The following is a 20,275-nucleotide window of genomic DNA, read 5'->3' on the forward strand; positions in this document are numbered from 1 at the left end:
TCTCCCCGACTTCGCTTGAACTGACGTGTCCTTTTACTAGTTGAAGATTAGTATCACCCGCCCTCGCATTCCTTCCCCCCTTAGGAGCACGTCAGGTGCTCCCACTGCACACGAAATCAGTTTGGCTCAGGAACAACACAGGGACTCACTCGGGGGAGCCCCAGGCCACAAAATCAATGTGAAGGGGGCAAAAATTCCTTCATTAAAAAAATGCTGGCATGTTCTCTGTGCATCAGTTCAGCTAAAACATCACCTACAGGCAACCATGCTGAAACTGGCACACGGCCACAGGGTACCTCACCCCTGGATCCAGACAGTTTAACGGAAAAGGAGAGGTTTGGAGACTCAAATGGAATTATTATCCCAACTGGCTGAATTAACTAGATCTGAAAGAGGCATTATAAGATAGAAAGACCCAGCATCAAACCTTACCTGGAAAAGTTGCTTCAGTTTTCCATCTGTAAAATCCAGCCAGTGATAGATTTTGTACACGTGTGTGAGGATTAAAGCTGATGTTAGCCAACGTGATAAATCATTATCATTATTGTTATTATTACTAATCTTATTATTATTTACCCTGCTGGTGGAGAAAGAATACTTGGCAAACTGGGCACTTACACGCATGTTATGTCCCTTGAATGAACACCCCCCATATACCGTTTACAGTAGGCCATTCATGGCTCTAAGCATTTTACCAGCATTACCTTTGGCTCCTCCAGTCCAGCATTCTTTGGGACTGACTACAGACTTTCCACTGCAGGCTTGAGGAATCCAGTGACCAATCTCACTGGCCCATCAGCCACTCTTACGGAACCCTCACTGACTTTCCCCAGAGTTAGCACCTCGATCGATGGTCATCATTTAGAAAGGAGTGGTCAGCGTGGACACTTTTAGTAAGTGTATTCCTTTATGAGGGTGTGTTGGTAGGCGGTATCAAGAGGGTAGTAGAGGGAGCACAGGAATTAAACAGACCCTCCCCAGGCTCTACTCTGCCTCTATTAGCTGTGAGCTCTCAGAGGAGCTATTGCTGTCCCAGCCTCAGTGTCCTCATCTGTCAAAGGTGATAATAATTACACCCGCTTTATCTACTGCATGTGGCTATTGTAAGAGTGAAATGAGGGAGTGCATATAGAAATATGATGTAAGAGGAGGAATATTATCTCAAGAGTTAACTAATTTAATGAGGGAATAGACAATCTTGGGAAGATGGTACCGTTTCACTGAATGTGTGCAACCAGACTTGCTTTACTCCTGCCTCACAGAGGATGTGATGTGATGTCGGATCTGACATAACAATGTGAGGCTGAGCTCTGTTATTCCCCATTTCATAAACGTCGTATTAGTTCAACATTGTTATGGGGCTCACTGCCTTGTTTCAATTTTTCTCTGGCGATTAATCTTAGTCATTTCTATGGAAAACAGTTTTTTGTTACTATTTTAGTTCAAAACTGTACTGTGGAGGCATCTGGAGAGTTGGACATTCATTGTAGTGACTAAATTAAAAGGGTTGACAGAGTGCTTTGGAAGAAATCAGGAGCCTGATGGTCCTTCCATTTCAGCAAGTTATTCTTTTCTTCCTCAAGAATTTCCAGATGAAGAATTATGAGATGATTATGTGCAAAAATAAGACCAATAGAAATGTAAGTGATGAGACCTGAGGCTTATAAAGGCCATTCTGGGAGCTTGACAGGGAACCTGGACCTTTAGCTGGAATGGAAGCCCTCCCCTTTCTGATTATTTTGTGACACCTCGCATCATGGCCACTAGATGGCAATCTTCACACACTTTCATGCTTTGTTTACTTCAAGCTTGGAATCTCCAGAGCCTGGAGGCAACTACTTAGCCCAGGGAATAATCAGGGAGGAGACCTGTTTCCTGTGATGGATCACCCATAGATTTCAGTGTAAGGAAAGAAAAAAAAAAAAAAAGAAAGACTCTCACAATAGTCCTAATCAGTCTGGCCACTGTTCACACCTTTTAGTTGCATAGTAAATAAATAACATTCATAAATGTTCCTGAGCTCACTGAATTTAACCAGAGGAAAAGCAAGAACTATTGACAGTATAATTTATGCCCCCAGCATCTCTGGTGTATAAAAGAGGAGACCCTTATTCCATGAGATCTGTTTACTTGGTCATTAGCCAAGGTGATGGGCCACTTGCTGGAATTAGTTTTCATTGTATCAGAATTCAAACTTAGTAACCAGAGAGCAACAAAGAAGCCGCCCTAGCCTTGTGATGATATGGGGTGGGAGGAAAACACCAGGAGAATTGTCCTTCGGTCTCCAGTCTGTCTACCCAGCAACCTGACTTGAAATACCCTCCATCACATTTAAAGTAAACAGTATTGCTTTTTCTTTCAAGATCTGTTTAAAGTGAATGGCTTGTATAAGCCATCTTGTTTTCTCACTCAAACCTCAAAGCTGAGTTGGAAGAAAGGAATAACATGATACTATAAAAGCTGGTTAATCAACATATGACAGGATAAAGAAGATGTGGAACATATATACAATGGAATACTACTCAGCCGTAAGAAAAGATGAAATACTGCCACTTGCAAAAACATGGATGGATCTTTAGGATATAGTAAGTGAAATCAGAAAAAAAAAAGCTAAGAACCATATGATTTCACTCAAATGTGGGGTATGAAACAGAAAGCAACAAATAAACAAATAAGAAAAACACAGATACATACAACAGTGTGGTGGTTACCAGAGGGAAGGAGGTAGGAGGTAGTTAAGGGGGTAAAATATATGGTGACGGAAGAAGATTTGACTCTGGGTGGTGGGCACACAATGCAATATACAAAGTATGTATCATAGAATTGTACACTTGAAACCTATATAATCTAATCAACCAATGACACCCCCATAATTTAATAAAAAACAAAAAACAAAAGTAAAAGCAAGAAAAAAAAAAGCTGATTAATCCAGCACTTTGCATGAAGAAAATGCCAGAATCATGTATTTCTCAAGTCCTGCCAAAAAAGTTTTCAGTTGTATAACATATATAAGTCATAAAAAAGTTTATGTTGGAATTCTGAGATGCTTATAATTATAAAATGCTCCTGCTTTTTCACAGTTGGGTCCCTGAGGGAGGGTGCACCAACTGTAATTTCTTGTATGTGCTTATTTACCAAATATGTTTTTCTCCTCTGTGCACAGCTCTATACTCAGGGAAGAAGAAGGAAACATTTGTTCAGCTAAGTATACGCCACAAACCAGCTCATTAAATATATTTCACTATTTACAAGTAGACTCTATTAATAATAGTTTTGGGGTTAGGACGGGAAGTTTTCGAAGCTGCGTGGCTTGCAAAGACACACAATGATGGAGACAGGAGTCAAACCCCAGTGTGTCTACTCCCAGAGCAGAAATTCTTGCCGTTATTCCAGACGGCCTTCCATACGGAGCCTAGAAAGGCTGTCCCCGCTCTTACGGAGGGAGGAGGGGGCTGCAAGGCAGAACGCAGGAAAAGCGAACGGCCTATCATTTACTTCTGCTTCTGGCTGTGGCTGCAGAACAGCTGAGCTAGGGAAGGGGGCCCAACTGTAACTTTTGAATCCCCAAGGACAGCACCGGTAAGATGGCGTGGAGTCCCGTCCATCTGGAGGGTGGGGCCAAATGGCATTGTTTATAATTCCATTCCTCAGTGTCTTGCTCAGGCTCCAGCTGGAGGGTTCTCCCTCTACAAACTCTACCTCCTCCAGGAAGCCTTCGCTGACTCCTTGCTCTCCCATAAGTGAATCATGGGCTTGCCTGTGTCCCAGTTCTACGCTGTAGCTTCTTCTGCCCACAGGTCTGCCTGTATCTCTTCCTGCGTGTGAGCTCTGTATTCCTCTCTCCATAGGCTGCACTGGGTGCACGGAGGGCACGCAGGAGTTCAATGTTTCCTGACGGATGGATGGATGAATTTGTTCTGGGAGCAGAGTACAAGAAGATGAGGCTTTTCTGAGATTGGTTTCCCTTTCTTCGGTGCAATTCCGCTCCATATCTTAAAAGGACGCGTGAACAGCTCTGTGCTTCTTGAGGTTTCCAGAAGGCACTACCTGGATAGGTTCCGTGTGACCCCCCGCTTGGCTTAAATATTAAACTTAATTACGTAGGCTATTCCAAGGGAAGCACTCAGCTGTCAAGGTGGCTCTCGGCATACACGGGTTTTCAATTTAGAGCAATCTACAGTCATTAAGTTCCCTCGCCTCTCCGTACGTTTCAGCAGGTTGAATAGCAGTGACATTTTAAATTGAAAAAGAAAGGGATAGGGATGAGGGGGGAGGGGGAGAGGGCAGGGAGCTACTGAGACGTGACCTAGTTGTCAAGAGCAGAAAAGACTGCGGGAAAACTCACCCCTCACGCACCCCCGTACTATTCCCTTTGGGTTTTAAAAAATAAACTGGACAGAAAATTGACCGACATTGAAGCTTCTTGATGTGGCTGTGTGATTTCTTTGGCTTTCAATGTATAGTTGACTAACCCTTCCTTCGCCCCTGCCGCTCAAATCAACAGAGGGAAGAATGGATCTGCCATGAGAAAAGTCTGTTTTCTCAGGGAACAACATTAACAGGTTTCAAATGTGCATACAGATGCACATTTTGGTAGTGTGGGGCCATGGTCAGGGATGGAGGCCGGGTAGTTCACTGTCCCCCGTGTTCCAGGATCTGTATGAACCCCCTTGAGAACCACGGCATTCTCTAAGCTGGACTGCTGCACGCTCAGTCTTACGGTGAAGAAGTGAGCTCAGGAGAGCTTAGGTGATTTGTCCAAGGCCACTCAGTGGGTCATGGTAGGGTCAGGATGGAGACAGGTACCACCCACTCAGCACTACTACACGTCCGGCACCTTTATGTACCTTATCTCTATCCCTTATGCTATGTCAGAAACCTCAAAGAGCTCTACCTACAGTTTGCAGAAGAGGAAGCTCAGAGAGGTTCGGTAATTTTTGTTCATGGTGTTTTCATGCACCTTTTTGAAAGGCATGCATATATTTAAAAATATATTTTATTGATTTCTTTACAGAGAGGAAGGGAGAGGGATGGAGAGTTAGAAACATCATCAGCTGCCTCCTGCACACCCGCTACGAGGATGTGCCTGCAACCAAGGTACATGCCCTTGACTAGAATCGAACCTGGGACCCTTTAGTCCGCAGGCCAATGCTCTATCCACTGAGCCAAACCGGTTAGGGCTGATGTGGATATTTTGACACCATGGTTATGTTTACATTTGTTCCTCTACAGCAGTTGTTCTCAACCTTCCTAATGCCGCGACCCTTTAATACAGTTCCTCATGTTGTGGTGACCCCCAACCATAAAATTATTTTCGTTGCTACTTCATAACTGTAATGTTGCTACTGTTATGAGTCGTCATGTAAATATCTGATATGCAGGATGTATTTTCATTGTTACAAATTGAACATAATTAAAGCATAGTGATTAATCACAAAAACAATATGTAATTATATATGTGTTTTCCGATGGTCTTAGGCGACCCCTGTGAAAGGGTCGTTTGACCTCCAAAGGGGTCGTGACCCACAGGTTGAGAACTGCTGCTCTACAGGCTCCTGAAAACACACAATTTAAACTTAGGCTTTTAAAAAATTACTTAATAGTGTCCTTAACAGACATCTTCAGCCCTGCCCTGTGGCCCATCCCTTACTGGAAGTTCAGGAGTGGGGAGGTCAAGGATGGGAAGGGTCAAGAGTGCATTAAAGGTCAGGTAGAGGTTGGCAGCTAGAAATGGGGTGAGGTCAGGGAGGAAGTAAGTTCAGGGATGGGGGAGGGTCAAGTTGAAGGTGAGGTCAAGGATGCAATGGGGCAAAGTTTCCTACAGTGCACTTGCCTTGATCATAACGAACACTGGAAAGTGTGATGATTTACTTTTTGACTGTTTCAAATGTTACTGCTCCTTTTTCCTACCCCATGCAATCGAACTCCTTGGATTCCAAGGATAGAGCTCCTTTCACTGCAACCTTTGACCTCTTGCTTAGTGAGTATTTGTTTCCCTCAGCACTCAGTAACAACATGAACCCCCTGGATTCAGAGACAGAAAACCTTGTAACAACCCAGCAAGATATGAATTAAACTGGGGCGCCGAGGGGCTATGTAAATTTCCCAGTGAATAGAAAGCTGCCTGGCCCTCGTAGTCATGGAAGAGCCAGGGTGGTCTGACTCCCAAGACCAGGGTCGTTTCAGTGGACCTGGTCCTACTTCTCTCTCCTTCCAGCACAAGGCCTGGCCTCTGCCTGCAGGTGGACCCTCTGTCTGCAGGTGGGGGAGCTGCATTCTCAGATGGTCAGGCTGTAGCACTTTCTTCTAACTGGCCCAGCCCCACCTCCATCTGCCACAAGGGGCGTGTGGACATTCCTTGCCCTGCCCCCCCCCCCCCCATCCACTCCTCACCTTTCCCCATCCTGCTTTGCGCCCTGGGAAGGTCTCCTATGGACCCCACAGATGGCTGCCTTGATTTAAGGCAGTGGAGGGAGATGGGAACACGAAGGAGACTGATGTCAGGCATTTACTCCCTGGCCCTCTCGTCCAGGTCACTGGGGTTTTCCCTAACCAGGGGCGCCAACTCCGGTAGAAAGCCCCCTCTGTTCCCCACTGGGTTCTAGGAATGGCGCTCCCCGTTGTCCCCCCTTGAGCCTGGGCGTGGTAATGGCTCCTTCAGGGTACCTGCCATGGGAGACTGCACTCTTTCGGTTGGTTTCCTTAAACTGTATCTTTGCAAATGGTTTCTGGAGAACTCTACTCAGACTGTTTGAGTGTGATATTTATTTTGTGCCAAGATCACTGTTCCCTCTTCCCTTTTTACTATTCCCAGTTGGTTAAAGATACGTTACTCAGCCCATTACTTACAGTAGACTTTAGAAAAGAGGTGTCGTCATGTATCTTAATAATTCCTTGAAGAATCTGGGGAGTTAGCTAAACTGTGATCTGCTGACTTCCCTTTCCTGATTTGTAAATAACGGATTTTACAAGACATTACCTGGAGCTCTTAAATTCACTCAGTGACTTGAAAAAAAATTAAATTTTTTTTTTTGTTCTGAGACAAAGGAAATGAAGGACATGTAAAGCCTGCCATATGCTTTCCCCGTGGAATTGATCTACGATGAGTCTACTGTGGGCAGAGGCACGGTTGTGCGGGGAGGATTGTGAGGAAACATCTAAGGGCAATTTAAAATTCCGCTCTGAAAATTGCCGGAGTCTGGTCTGCAGAATTGGACTTGCAATTTCCTAGGTGACTCTGGGGAGGAGATAAAGCCCTGGAATTTGGAAAAAATGAGTTTTTCCTCCAGAGAAACTGCCGCCAGACAGTTTTGGGGTTGCTGAGAAATGAGAGGTGAATAGATCAAGGTTCTCACAAGGGACCAGGTATTAATGTCCAACTGCCAAAAGTGTTTCTCATGTCTTATTACTAGGTGACCATATAATTCCTTAGCTGAAGTAGGATACTGTTTTTGGAGTGAAAGGGTGTTCATTACTCTGTGGCAATAGACATAGACTTGGACATGGAATTGGAAGGCAAGGTCAGAAATAAACAGCCCGGCCGGTGTGGCTCAGTGGTTGAGTGTCGATTATGAACTGGGAGGTCACGGTTCGATGCACATGCCTGAGTTGCAGTTGCAAACGTTACTGCTCAAGCCCCCAACTGGGGCATATGCGCTGACCAGGAATCAGTCCCAGTGTGGGGTGTGCAGGAGGCAGCCAGTCAGTGATTCTCTCTCATCATTCATGTTTTTATCTCTTTCTCCCTCTCCCTTCCTCTCTGAAATCAATAAAAAAAAAAAATAGGCATTTTAAAAAGAAATACACAGAGTAACATCTTCCTCAAGAGGACCTGTTAGGTAAGATGCCCTCCAGAACATACCTGCTTCTGCTGCCCTGTGCCCTGCACCCCTTCCCTGACCCCCAGGGGAAGGAGGTGGGACATGTCATTTAATGACTATTTTATTTATTCTGCACAAGAGCCACTGAAGAGATGAAGAGGCTGAGACTAAGGTGGGTTAGGGACTTGCCCAGATAAGTTGATAGTAGAGGCAGGCCTCAAATATGTCTTGTCTGATTTCAAAATAAGTCCTGGTTTCTTACACTAATACAGCCCAGCAGTGCATGATATTTGAGGTTAAAAGAATAGCAAACAAAGCATTGCCAGGCATGCTTCCTTCTTCTGACCTTTTCCGGGAGAAAGCTTAAAAAAAGAGGTAGCAAACAGGTGGAGACTCGTGGAAGTTCAATCCATGAGCTGAAGATTGGCTTCATTTCATTCCATTCCATCTTTAGGTTCGGTGACATCCTGAAATTCTGTCTTGGGTTGTTCCAGACAATGTGCCACAAGGATATGGACTGTTGTTTAAATGCACACAGGTGAGTGTCATTAAAAGCAGTTTGTTATTGCCTAGGCCAGGATCTGCCATAGTGCAGACCACCATCCCTGAGAAAGAAGAGCTCCATGTGTGTTCATAACGTCCCCCGAGGCTGAGGCTGGGCCTCCTAGCTCTACACACATGAATGTCATCAGAATCTTCTTTACTTCGTATATGTATAACTGATTTCAGAGAGGAATGGAGAAGGAGAGATAGAAACATCAATGATGAGAGAGAATCATTGATTGGCTGCCTCCTGCATGCCCCCTACCAGAGATCAAGCCCTCAACTGAGGCATATGCACTGACCAGGAATCGAACCGTGACCTTCTGGTTCATAAGTTGATGCTCAACCACTGAGCCACACCGGCTGGGCTGAAGTTCTTTATTTCTGTCTCTGAAGTTCCGACTAAGGATATACCTCTTTTCCATTCTTCTCTTTCCTACACTTCTCTCTCCCTTCTAAATTCAGCTGACCTGGAAAGCGTGACCAGGGTTGTCTCAACAATAACTTGATGATTATGCAGAAACTGAGATTCAGAATGGCCGAGTAACATGTCCAGTATCACATAACTAGTAAGGTTCAAACCTAGAACTATTTACAGTTGTTCAGATGGAAAATAATATAGTAATCTATATACATAAAAAGCCAGTGACCGTAACACAGTAAGGACTGCAACGACTGGTCACTATCATGCTCACTGTGGCCAGCGAACCGGCCCAATCAGGGGGTGCGGCCAGCCAGCCAACCTCCTGCAGCCCCAACCCCTGGCCGACCCACTCCTGATGGGACTCTCCCACCCTGATCAAGGGCGAGGCCGGCTGGCCAAACATCCCCTCTAACCCCCTGCCCTTTCCCCCAGCCAGCCCCACCTCTGATTGGCCCACCCCACCACGATAGGCCTGCAGCCCCTTCTCCCAAGCTGGCCCCACCCCCAATGGGCCCCCACCACCCTGATCTGCCCACAGCCCCTCCCCATGGCCGGCCCCACCCCAGATCGGACCCCCAACCCCGATCAGGGGCAGGGCTGGCTGGCCAACCACCCATGACCCCTCCCCCAGACTGTTGGTCCCTAGTCGGCACCCTCCACCCCATTTGGGGGCACGGCCGGCTGGCCCACCACCCCTCCCCATGGTCGGCCCCGCCCCCAATTGGCCTCCCAACCCCAATCGGGGGTGGGGCCCGCTGGCCCCATCAGGGTAGGCTGGCTGGCAAACCTCCCACCATTTCCTCCTTCCTACAGGCCCAGCCTTGATCTGCCCTGATTGGGGCCGGGCTGGCCAGACCCCACCCATGTACTAATTCGTGCACTGGGCCTGTAGTTAATAAATAATAATACAAGAATAAACTCTGTGGTTTGCATACTCACAACTGTAAACCAGGATGCTATAAAGGGAAACCACAGTCACTGTATCTAGGTTGGGAGGGCTCCTCAGGATGATCAAACCCAAATACCTCACTATATATATATATATATATATATACTGGCTGGAAGTGGGCCAGTTGAGAGAGAGAGAAGCAACTTTCCCATCCACAGAGCTGGTGCAGAAGTAATGGGTTGTCTATTTAGCATCCACTCTCTTGTCTTCTCCTTCCTAAAGGAGTTCTGCTTTTGTTTAGGTCTTCACTCTGATCTGTGTGAGTGTGTTTCAAGAGAAGCTGTCGCATCACCAAACCCAGGGGGTGAGTCACAGTTGGTAAGTTATCATGGGGATCCCATTACTCTCACCATGGATTGGTTTAGACATGAGCTGATGACACAATATTGGCCAATGAAATATGAGGAAGTTTACTGGCTGCAGAAACCAGAGAAGCCAGCCCTTTGAACACCCTAGTCATTTGAAAAACCCCAGCCCTTTGAAAACTCCCAACTCTGCATACCCTCAGGCTTTTGCAACCCTCAGCCAATATTACCTGTAAACTGCCCATTTTGCATACCCATTCTTTTTTATTTTTTAAATTCCTTATTGTTGAAAGTATTACATATATCTCCTTTTCCCCCCCATTAACCTCTCCACGCCCACTCCCGCCCCACTCCCGCCCCCCCAGCACAGGCCCTCATTCCCCTACTGTCTGTGTCCATTGGTTATGCTTATATGCATGCATTCAAGTCCTTGGTTGATCTCTTATCCTCCCCCCGCCCCCACCTTCCTTCTGAGGTTGGATGGTCTGTTCAAATTGCAGCTGGCTTATGGTGGGGGAGGGGAGAGCAGATTTTTGTGGATGACCTGCTGTTCTCCCATACTGCCAGCATTATTCCCTGTATTTCTCTACACATGGCCTTGTAAGGATTTAGGGGCCACCCAATTCAGTATCGCTTCATCTTATCCTACACTAGTGGCCCGGTGCATGAAATTCATGCACATTAGAAGGGAATTAATTAGAGGAAACATTTTAATATTGCTATTTGCCCTTTCTCTATAATAGAAGTATCAGAGATGAAAGAAAATTAGTAAAATGTATATGAAAATCTTTATCCTATCAAAGTCTGGGGTGCACCACGGGACCCAGAGTGAAGTCCTCATCCACCTGCGTGCTCTTCGAAATCGCGCCGAGAGCCAGACCTGGCCAGCCCCACCCCCATTGGGTGAGATCCAGACCCAGCTGGCCCCACCCAGGTCAAGCCCCGCCAGGTGGGGGACGCAGCCTCAGGTCCCCCGGCACACCCTCAGGTCCCCCAGCCTGGCGCTGAGGCGGGAGGTGCGGCCTGAGGTCCCCCGTCAAGCCCCACAGGGCAGGGGTGGGGCTTGAGGTCCCCTATTAAGCCCTGCCAGGTGGGGGGGGTGCAGCCTGAGGTCCTCTGTCAAGCCCCACTGGTGGAGGGCGTGGCCTCAGGTACCCCCGACCTGGCCTGCCGCTACGCAGCCTCAGGTCCCTGCTGATTGCTTGTTATGGCTCGTTACAGGAACCCCACCTCCGCTGTGGGTGTAGCCATCTTATGACGGTGTTATGGTGTGAGGGTCAATTTGCATATCACCTATTTATTATATAGGATAATAAAGAGCTAATATGCTAAATAGACCAGATGGTAGAATGACCTTCCTGAACGACCAGTGGGCGGGGGGGTGGAGGGTGGGGAGTGGGGCCGCAGGGCTGGAAGGCAGCCGGGGCTGCAAGGGCCGAGGCAGCCGGGCCTGTGAGGGCCGAGCTCCTTGCACAAATTTCATGCACTGGGCCTCTAGTCTTAAAGAATTACCTCCGAAAAAACTCTATTTCCAAATAAGGTCACATTCTGAAGTTCTGGGTAGACGTTAACTTTGCGGGGGACATTATTCAACCTAACATACTACCAATATCACACTTGCTTTATGTTCTGACCTTTTGCTTCCCAACTTCTTCTCATATATATTGTTTGGTTTCTCTGGTTCATTTATTCCACAATTACTTACTGAGTGCCTACTATGAAACAGGCATTGAGAACAGAACAGTAAACAACATGTTTGCCCCTTGAGGTCCTATAATCTAAATGAAGGAGAACTACACTAATATAATAACTGATTAAATATACGTGAATGAATAATAAAATTTAAATGATGCTAAGGGCTATGAAATAATGTGAGAGATAAGATATAAAGGGAGATATGATTCAGATTGAATCAGGAACAATGGCAGGCTCTGAAGAAGGGAGATTTCAGCTGGGAGTTTATAATGAGAAGGCATTAGCTGGGTAAGTGTCAGGGGGAAGAGTATTTAAGGAGGAGGAGGCAACAGCATGTGCAGAGACCCGAAGGCAGGGAAGCCACTGGGATATCTCTACCTAAAATGACTCCAGTGGTGGGGCTGTAATGATCTAAGAGGAAGTGGCATGAGATGAGGCTGAAGACTTAGGCAGGGTCACATCCCACAGGGCACTGCAGGCCATGCTCAGTACTTTAGATTGTTCCCTAATTAACATGAGGCCATTGCAGGCTCCTAAGCAGAACCGTGATCTACCATGTGGAGAGCTAATCGAAGAAAGGTGGGGATGAAAACAGAGACCAGTGGGGAGACTTTTACCGTGGCCCAGGTGAGGGACAATGGCTTGGAGACTAAAGTGATGACCGTGGAGATGGCAACAAATGGGCATATTTGGGGCATATTTTATAGAAAGAAGAGATGTGGCTTGTTGATGGATATAGAGGGTGAGACGTGGGAGGCATTAAGGACACCTGCCAGCTTACGGAAACAGTAACGGATGGACAGAGGTACCACTGCCAAGATGTGACGCACGGGAGGAAGAGCACAGTTAGGCAGGAAGATCAAGGATTCGGCTTTTGACAAGTTAAATATGAGATGCCTATAGAATAGTCACGTGGGGATGTCAAATAGGAAATCAGATACATGGTTCTGGAACTCGGGAGAAGAGTCTGTGTTGAAATACATAGTTGGGCGTCATTGGTAAATACAAGCTGTTTGAAGCCATTATTGTTGGCTTTAGATTTTTTTTCTTCTTCTTCTTTTAAATGTCAGGCTGACCTTGTGCTGGTTTATTTGGCTTCTTTTTTAAATGCCTCAGCTCTCGGGGCTCTTGGTTCACCTTTTAGTTTCCTATCTTAATCATCCAATTTCTGGCTCACTTTGCAGGTTTCTTTATAATTACATCGTAAAGGCAGAGCATTGCCATGAAAGCAGGTTCTGATTATCTGTATGCCGTGGGCAAATCACTTAAGATCTCTGGGTATTCGTTTCACATCTATAAAAGGGAATTGGTTGTTTTCAGTTAAAAAAAACCCCCAACACCTATTCTTCAAGGTAAAGCTGTAGCGTTAACGTTATCCGCAGTTTTCCCTTACCTCGGTGACAGCAAAACTCCTCTTGCCACAGGGAACCACCTTGTACCACTTGTCGTGCAGCACATCCATAAACCCGTGGGACTTGTATTGACTGATCAGCTCAGATATGTTGGAGGTCAGTGGAGAGTTGGGTGGGAGCCCGATGCCATATCCTAGGAGAAAAGATAGTCTCAGATTGAGTTTTTCACGGAGAGGCTTCTAAGAGGTTGCCACTACACTCGTGTGACATGGCCATTAGGCCTGGTAACAAGGGTAGGGCGAACCATCGCCATCTTGCCTTCAAAGGACTCAAAAGGTACCTAAGGTATGATTACCTTCGATCTGCTGCCCCTCAGAGTAGATGAGTCTGGAAAGGAGAGGGATGGGCTGTGCATAGTATACAGGTGGCACATTGTATCCCAACGCCTCTGCGCTTCCTTTCAAGATATTTCCCGGAAGCCATCTTTGAGATCTTAAGCAGGGCTAGGATCCCCTATCTGCCTCTGCTAGAGCCCTTCCTCTAGACCAGGGGTGGGGACGTCCGGACTGAAGGCTGTATAAGGCCCGCAAAATCATTTGACCTGGCCCTGCCATGGCATCAGGGGTGAGTTAATTAAGTGTTTGACTAAATATAGCAGGCTAATTTTCAAGCTGTTAATTTTGTATGGCCAAGGAATGATGTTATAAATATCCAAATGGCCTTGGGCAGAAAAATGGTTCCCCATCCCTGCTCTAGACCTGAAGTACACACAAGTGGGTTGTAATTATAATCTTTGGCTTATGACATAGTCTCATCATTGGTCATGCATGACCCTCTTTTACTTTTATTTTGTTTATTTTTAAATAATAAGACCATGAAACATATGCTATAGCATAACTAAAATATCAATAACAACTTATAATTAACTTCAATGATTAAAATAATGAGTCTGGTAATGCCAAGTGTGGGAGAAGACAGATCAATAAGATTACTTACACATTGTTCGTGGTCATGCAAATTGATATGACCCCTTTGGAAAACAGTTTGATATTTCAAGTACTCATTAAATTTTGTATAGGTGAATGTTTATATACTCTAACACCAGCAGTTTTAAGTACATTCTCAAAAACGTCTTCCACAAACACACCAGGAGATATGCTACGAGAGCATATCTGTTCACAATAGAAAAAACTGCAAACAACCCAAAGGTGCTTTGACAAGAGGAAGGAAAATAAATTGTGGAATATTTACACAATTGGAATATTATATAGTGTAAAACATATTAATTATAACTACATGCAATAATACGATGACTCTTAGCAATAAGATATGGACTGAGCCTGGCCACAGTGGCTCAGTGGTTAAGCGTGGACCTATGAACCAGGAGGTCATGGTTCAATTCCCAGTAGGGGCCTATGCTCTGGTTGCGGGCATGATCCCCACGCGTGCAGGAGGCAGGTGATCAATGATTCTATATCATCAGTGATGTTTCTATCTCTCTCCCTCTCCATTCTTCCCTGAAATTGATAATGATATATTAAAAAAAAAAAAAGATACGGAGTGAAAAGGGCCAGTTCCAGAAAATTACAGCATGAATCCACTGTGTAAATGTAAAAAGATTCAAAATGAAACAATGATTAAAGTATGTTTAGAAAAAACATCAAGGGAATGATAAACCAAAAGTCCAGGATAGTAGTTACTGAAGGCGAGGGAATCAGGGGAAAGGATGAGGGAGGAACACAGGTGGAGGGAATTTGGGGTCAGCTCTGTTAAGCAGCTTGGACCCTATAGCCTCACTCTGTGTGGCTTTATTTGCTTTCCAAACTGTTACTGCACTGTGAATCTCTTTGATGAGCTAATTACCTGCATTTTATTTTGAGCTACTGAATAGGAGAATTTAAAAAAAAAGATATTTTGCCCTCAAGATAATTGAGGAAGATAAACTAAAAATATAGTTACTTTCTTTTTCACAGATAAAAACTAACAGGCTGTCACGAGTCCAAAGATATTTACCAGTGACAAATACCTGCCATAATTATTGTATCTTAACAATTTATTTCCAAGTAGATTAGTTTTTGTTCCTATTTTTATTGCAGAGACATAAATTACACAAATCCTTCCTTAAAAAAGGGTGAGGTCTGAGATGTGTGCATAACCAATAGAAGAAAAGACATAACTAATGCGGAGAAGATTTTTGAGTTTTGAAGAGCTGCATGTTTCTTTTCCCTGGTAATTTTGTTTGTTCGTTAACAATGGCAAGTCAAGGAAATGTTGACAATGTCAAGAGCATGATTAGAATTTTTAATACACAAAGCTATTTTGAGGGCCTGTTTTGTGCCTAGTTTTGGTTGGAAAGGCGAGACTGAGAATAAAAGGCTTTACATGAGCAGCCTGTTCTGCAGATGTTATCATAAAATAACATTTTCTTGTGTGATGAGTAATTGCAAGGATGTAGCATTTTTCTTTAGAAACATTTCTTATAATGAATGCTATTGACAGTTCCGTCGCACACACATTCACTCAATACTTATTTACATGCCAGGCACAATCCTAGGCACGTGCATAATAATAGTCACTGGCTTACTGATTCACTCATTCATTCCATGGACAAATACACTGAGTGAACAGGCACTGTGTTGAGTGGTCGGGATTTAGCAGTGAGCAAGGCAGATATGGCCCCTGTAGCTGCAGTGTATCCGCTCCATTAGGGAGACAGATATGAAACAATGACTGTACAATGATTATTTTATTACATTGAGATAAGTGCCATGAGGATGAAGAACTGGGGCATCTACAAACATATAGTAGGAGGAATTGGAACTCTCTGGTGGAAGCGGGTTAATGGTCAGGATAAGTAGGCCTGGTTTGCTGAATATTATTATATTTTTTCACAATATATTACAAACTATTATATCTAATAGTCTATAACTAATAAAAATACTATAAAAATACAATAATAATCAGCCCCTGTGGCAATAGTTTTCAACAACAACGACAAATACATCTAATATTTATCGAGGGCTTATTATATACCAAGTCCTGCTCTATAATAAACCTTTTGCAAACCTTACCCTGTTTCGCAGATCATGCACTAGACCAGCGGTTCTCAACCTGTGGGTCGCAACCCCTTTGGGGGTCTACCGACCCTTTCACAGGGGTTGCCCAAATACATCCTGCATATCAGATATTTAAATTACGATTCATAACAGTAGCAAAATTACAGTTATGAAGTAGCAGCGAAAATAATTTTATGGTTGGGGGTCACCACAATATGAGGAACTGTACTAAAGGGTCGCGGCATTAGGAAGGTTGAGAACCACTGCACTAGACTAAGATAGTGTACTAGAGTGTGGCATACAGTTCAGTGAAATCACTCTGAAATTCTAATGATAAGAACTAGAACATACTGAGACCTACTGTGTGCCAGACTGTGTGTCTAATTCCTTTAGTAACCCAAGCAGAATATGTATTCCTCAAGTATTAAAGACTGAATAAGTAAACTGCCCAATGTCACACAGCTCATAGTTGGCAAAGCTAGTGTTTGAAAATAGGTCTGTTTGAGTCTAAAGCCAGTGCTCTGTCCACTGTATCTAGTATAGCATGTGACCAAGTCAAGGAAATGCTTGGCTATTTCCGCCCCTTCAATGCAGGCCGTATCACCACAGTCATATTGATGTGATCCCCCCAAACTAGGCAGCAGTTCAGTACAAAACCACAATCATCTAAACTGGTGGTTTGTTTTCAACAGCAGACACAAATATATCATTCATGGGCATATTTTGTCCATGTAAATGTGTGTATGTATATAGACAGATATGCCATCTATACACTGGAAATTAACTCCCCCTACAAATCTTCTTAAATTACTCAGCCCACCTTCGTGTAGTATTGGCAGAATGGTTTTCATTTTTCACTTGATAAGCATTTGTTGCACACCTATGCATTTATTCATTAATCCCACAAACATGTAGTGAATGCTCATTCTGTATCAGACACTCTGCCAAGTGCTGTAGAGGCTGCCAAGTTCAATCAGACACTCGGTCTAGCCATGAGAAGCTCATGGTGACATGGGGAGATGAGACACACATATATAACTACACAACATGGTGGGAAGTCACAGGGCTTTTCTTGGGAAAAAAAGATAGGTGAGGCATAAATTCAATATGGGTGAAATATAATGACGAGGATGCAATGAGGAAAATGGATAAAACTCTGTGGAGTTCAGAGGAATGATAGGTTGCTACCATAGGAGAGGATGAGAGAAGACATTTGAGACTGATTCTTACCGTGGTATTTTGGGAAGATGTGACAAAAATACATGCTAAGACAGTTTAAAAATCTGAAGTTAATACTTATAATAAATCTACATACACTAAGAAAAGAATTTTGGCACTACAACAAAAGTATAAAAATTGCCCCAGGGCAAAAGCTATGTTGAAGTTGCAGAGACATTTATAAAAAATTGCTACATAGGAAATAATAAATTTTAAATCACTCCACTCCATCATGTCAAAGTTAAGCTGCGATTGCTAAAAATAGATTACTGTCCTTTTTAATTTTCTATTTTATTGCACAGATTGAATATTGTCATGTTAGTGATTTTTAACATTAATAATAATTATTAGATAATTAAACTATCAAGGGGAGAAATAGGAAAAAAGTTACATGGCAATGAGAAGAGGTATTTGTTAAAATTCCATTTTATTCAGAAACATAAAATAGTAAAAGTTAGAAGGTTTCATAGGTTTCATCCCCATCCTCTCTTTATCAGTTGCTTTTCGAATTTGATGTGTTCATTGGTCAAAGAATTCTTCTTTTTAAATTGCTGACTCAACTTAGCAGCCTGAGCTGCTTTCATTATCATTAGAAACATGGTTTTGCAATAAAGACAAGGTTGACTATTTTGTGGTTGATGGATGAAGCAAAATGGAATCCTTCAACCCTAAAGATGAAGGCATCAGGCACCCTGGAAATTGCATACAGCTTAATAGCCCAAAAGAACAATTTTCAGAATAGAATCCAGTTCTTTTCCCCATGGATAAATCAGCTTTACTCAGCTAAGAGTGGTGGAAATATATTTTGGCTAGGAAATGTATAGTTTGTATAGTTAAAAATTCATGGACTAAGAGAACTTCCTGAAATGTGGTTGGAAAATAGATATTTTGAAAATAAGATTTCAGGTAGCATACCAAAAAAAAAAAAAAAAAAAAAAAAAGAGGGGGCGTTCAGGAAGAAAGACTAAAAGACTAATTCAGTTTTGCAGCCAGTCCTTGCAATACCATATTTAGCTACTCTGGGGCAATGGTTGAGAACATATTGAAATAGTCTCACTATAAAGATGACACTAAAAATGAGGTTCGTTTATCCCCTCCTGGAAGTGGAGAGGGAGTGTGTGGGAGAAGCTGAGTATCTGAAGGCTCTCTACCTGGGACAATTTTATGTGACTTGGTCTTAATCTCTTAATTCAACATATTGAATAATAATTGATTAGGCACTTTCTATGTGCTCGTACATACTTTACATGTCTTACTTTACCCAATCTTTACAACCCTAGCCTAGATATATTGTTCATAAACCCATTATGCAGATGAGGAACCTGAAGACCTGATTAAGAGACCTGCCCCACGTAGCACAGGAGTAACAGCAGCTCTGCTCTAACCCAAGCACGCACATTCACAGCTGGTGCTCCAAGCACTGTATTCAATAATTAGTGGAAAACAAGTAAGAGAACAAACTCAAAAACGGGCAAAGGTCTTTGGCAGAAAGGTCACAAATCATTACTGTGCAGTTCCATTTCTTTTTTCTCCTTTGACCTTTATTGTCAGCTCACTCCAGTGCATACATTTGGGACATGTGTTCATTTATCTCAACACTTTCTTCCCCTTTCCCCAACCCGCAGAGCACACATTATGTCATTGTTTTCTCTGGTGTATATAGTATGTGAAATGACTTTTCCACGTGCTCTGAAATTCCTAATAGTTTTGGTTTGCTGTGCTAAGTACTCATGAAAAGGTTTCAAACTCAGCGTGGAGCCACTGTCTCTCTCATTTGCCTCACCTTTTATCTTTCCAGCCTAAATCAATGGTTAACGGTGAAGTTGGGGGTGTATTCAGTAGTCACGGTGGGTGGTGTGATATCAGTACTATACAGAGTGAATGTACATTGAGCGTGAAGAAATCAATGTACTCCATTTTCCCTCCTAAGTTCCCAAAGTCATTTAAGCACCTGGAAAAGTGCATGCAGAACATCAGGGTTCTTTTGATGACTACATTAGCGACTGAATTAAGTACTTATTTCAAATCTAACCTAATGAGTTATGTAATGGGCAATACATCATGTATCACATAACTGTTATATGCCTAGATCCTGTGAAAGGAACCAGACATATGCAGCAGTCCTGTAAGTAAAAATTGTTCATAAATTGCTTTGATGATATTTTTATGCCTATAAAGTCTAATGAATTAATAATAAAGTCTACATTTTCATAAGTTCCAGAAACCTAAATGTTGTTAGAGGAAAGCAGATAATATTTTTTAAAATTTCATTAAGAGAGAAAGATTCCCTGCAGTAGGCCTGTGGTAGGGGGTGTGGCGTGGAGGGGGATCAACAGGGAAAAAGAAGGGGCATCTGTAATACTTTCAACAATGAAGATAAATGAGAGAGAGAGAGAGAGAGAGAGAGAGAGAGAGAGAGAGAGAGAGAGAGATTTCCTAAAAATCTATAAATTAACATGCTTTTTCAAAGAGCAGCAATCAAGCCTTTCCCTAGTATCTTCATCACATTGCTGATTATAACTTAGAAGTAAGTTCTCTTTGTGTTTTACCAAGTTCTGTTTTTAGGTTGTGAAACTGATGCCAGGGGCAGTATTGAATTAAATTTTCTGATTTGCACCTCACCCAGAATAAATCAGCAATAGTTCCCCGCCCTCTCCCCGCCTCCCCAGAATAAACCAACGATGATGATGAGAATGCTCTCTCTGTTCAAGTCTGTAGCCTTCCTGCTCTCTTGCAGGGAGAGCTCTTCCATGGGCCATTTTTGTGCTTATCCCCTTTGAAGGCACTGTGGTGTCTGGAGATGATGAGAATGGCAAGAGGAGAAGTCTCAGGCGCTCAGATGGAAATGTAAACAGGGAGTCAGCGGGAGTTAATTGTGTGGCATCTGGCACTGGGGTCCAGCAGAGGCTAACA

The 20,275-nt window shown here is 43.6% G+C and overlaps 1 protein-coding gene across 1 annotated transcript in view; it reads right to left on the reverse strand.

Moving 5' to 3' along the window:
• The window catches only part of GRIN3A (glutamate ionotropic receptor NMDA type subunit 3A), a 141,730-nt gene that overhangs the window by 19,799 nt on the left and 101,656 nt on the right, over window positions 1-20,275 (reverse strand). The window contains exon 6 of the mRNA XM_059657523.1: window positions 13,130-13,281. Coding sequence (XP_059513506.1) covers window positions 13,130-13,281 — 152 coding nt within the window. The remainder of the gene's footprint in view (window positions 1-13,129; window positions 13,282-20,275) is intronic.

The sequence above is a fragment of the Myotis daubentonii genome, chromosome 11 (assembly GCF_963259705.1).
Source record: "Myotis daubentonii chromosome 11, mMyoDau2.1, whole genome shotgun sequence".
Lineage (NCBI taxonomy): Eukaryota > Metazoa > Chordata > Mammalia > Chiroptera > Vespertilionidae > Myotis > Myotis daubentonii.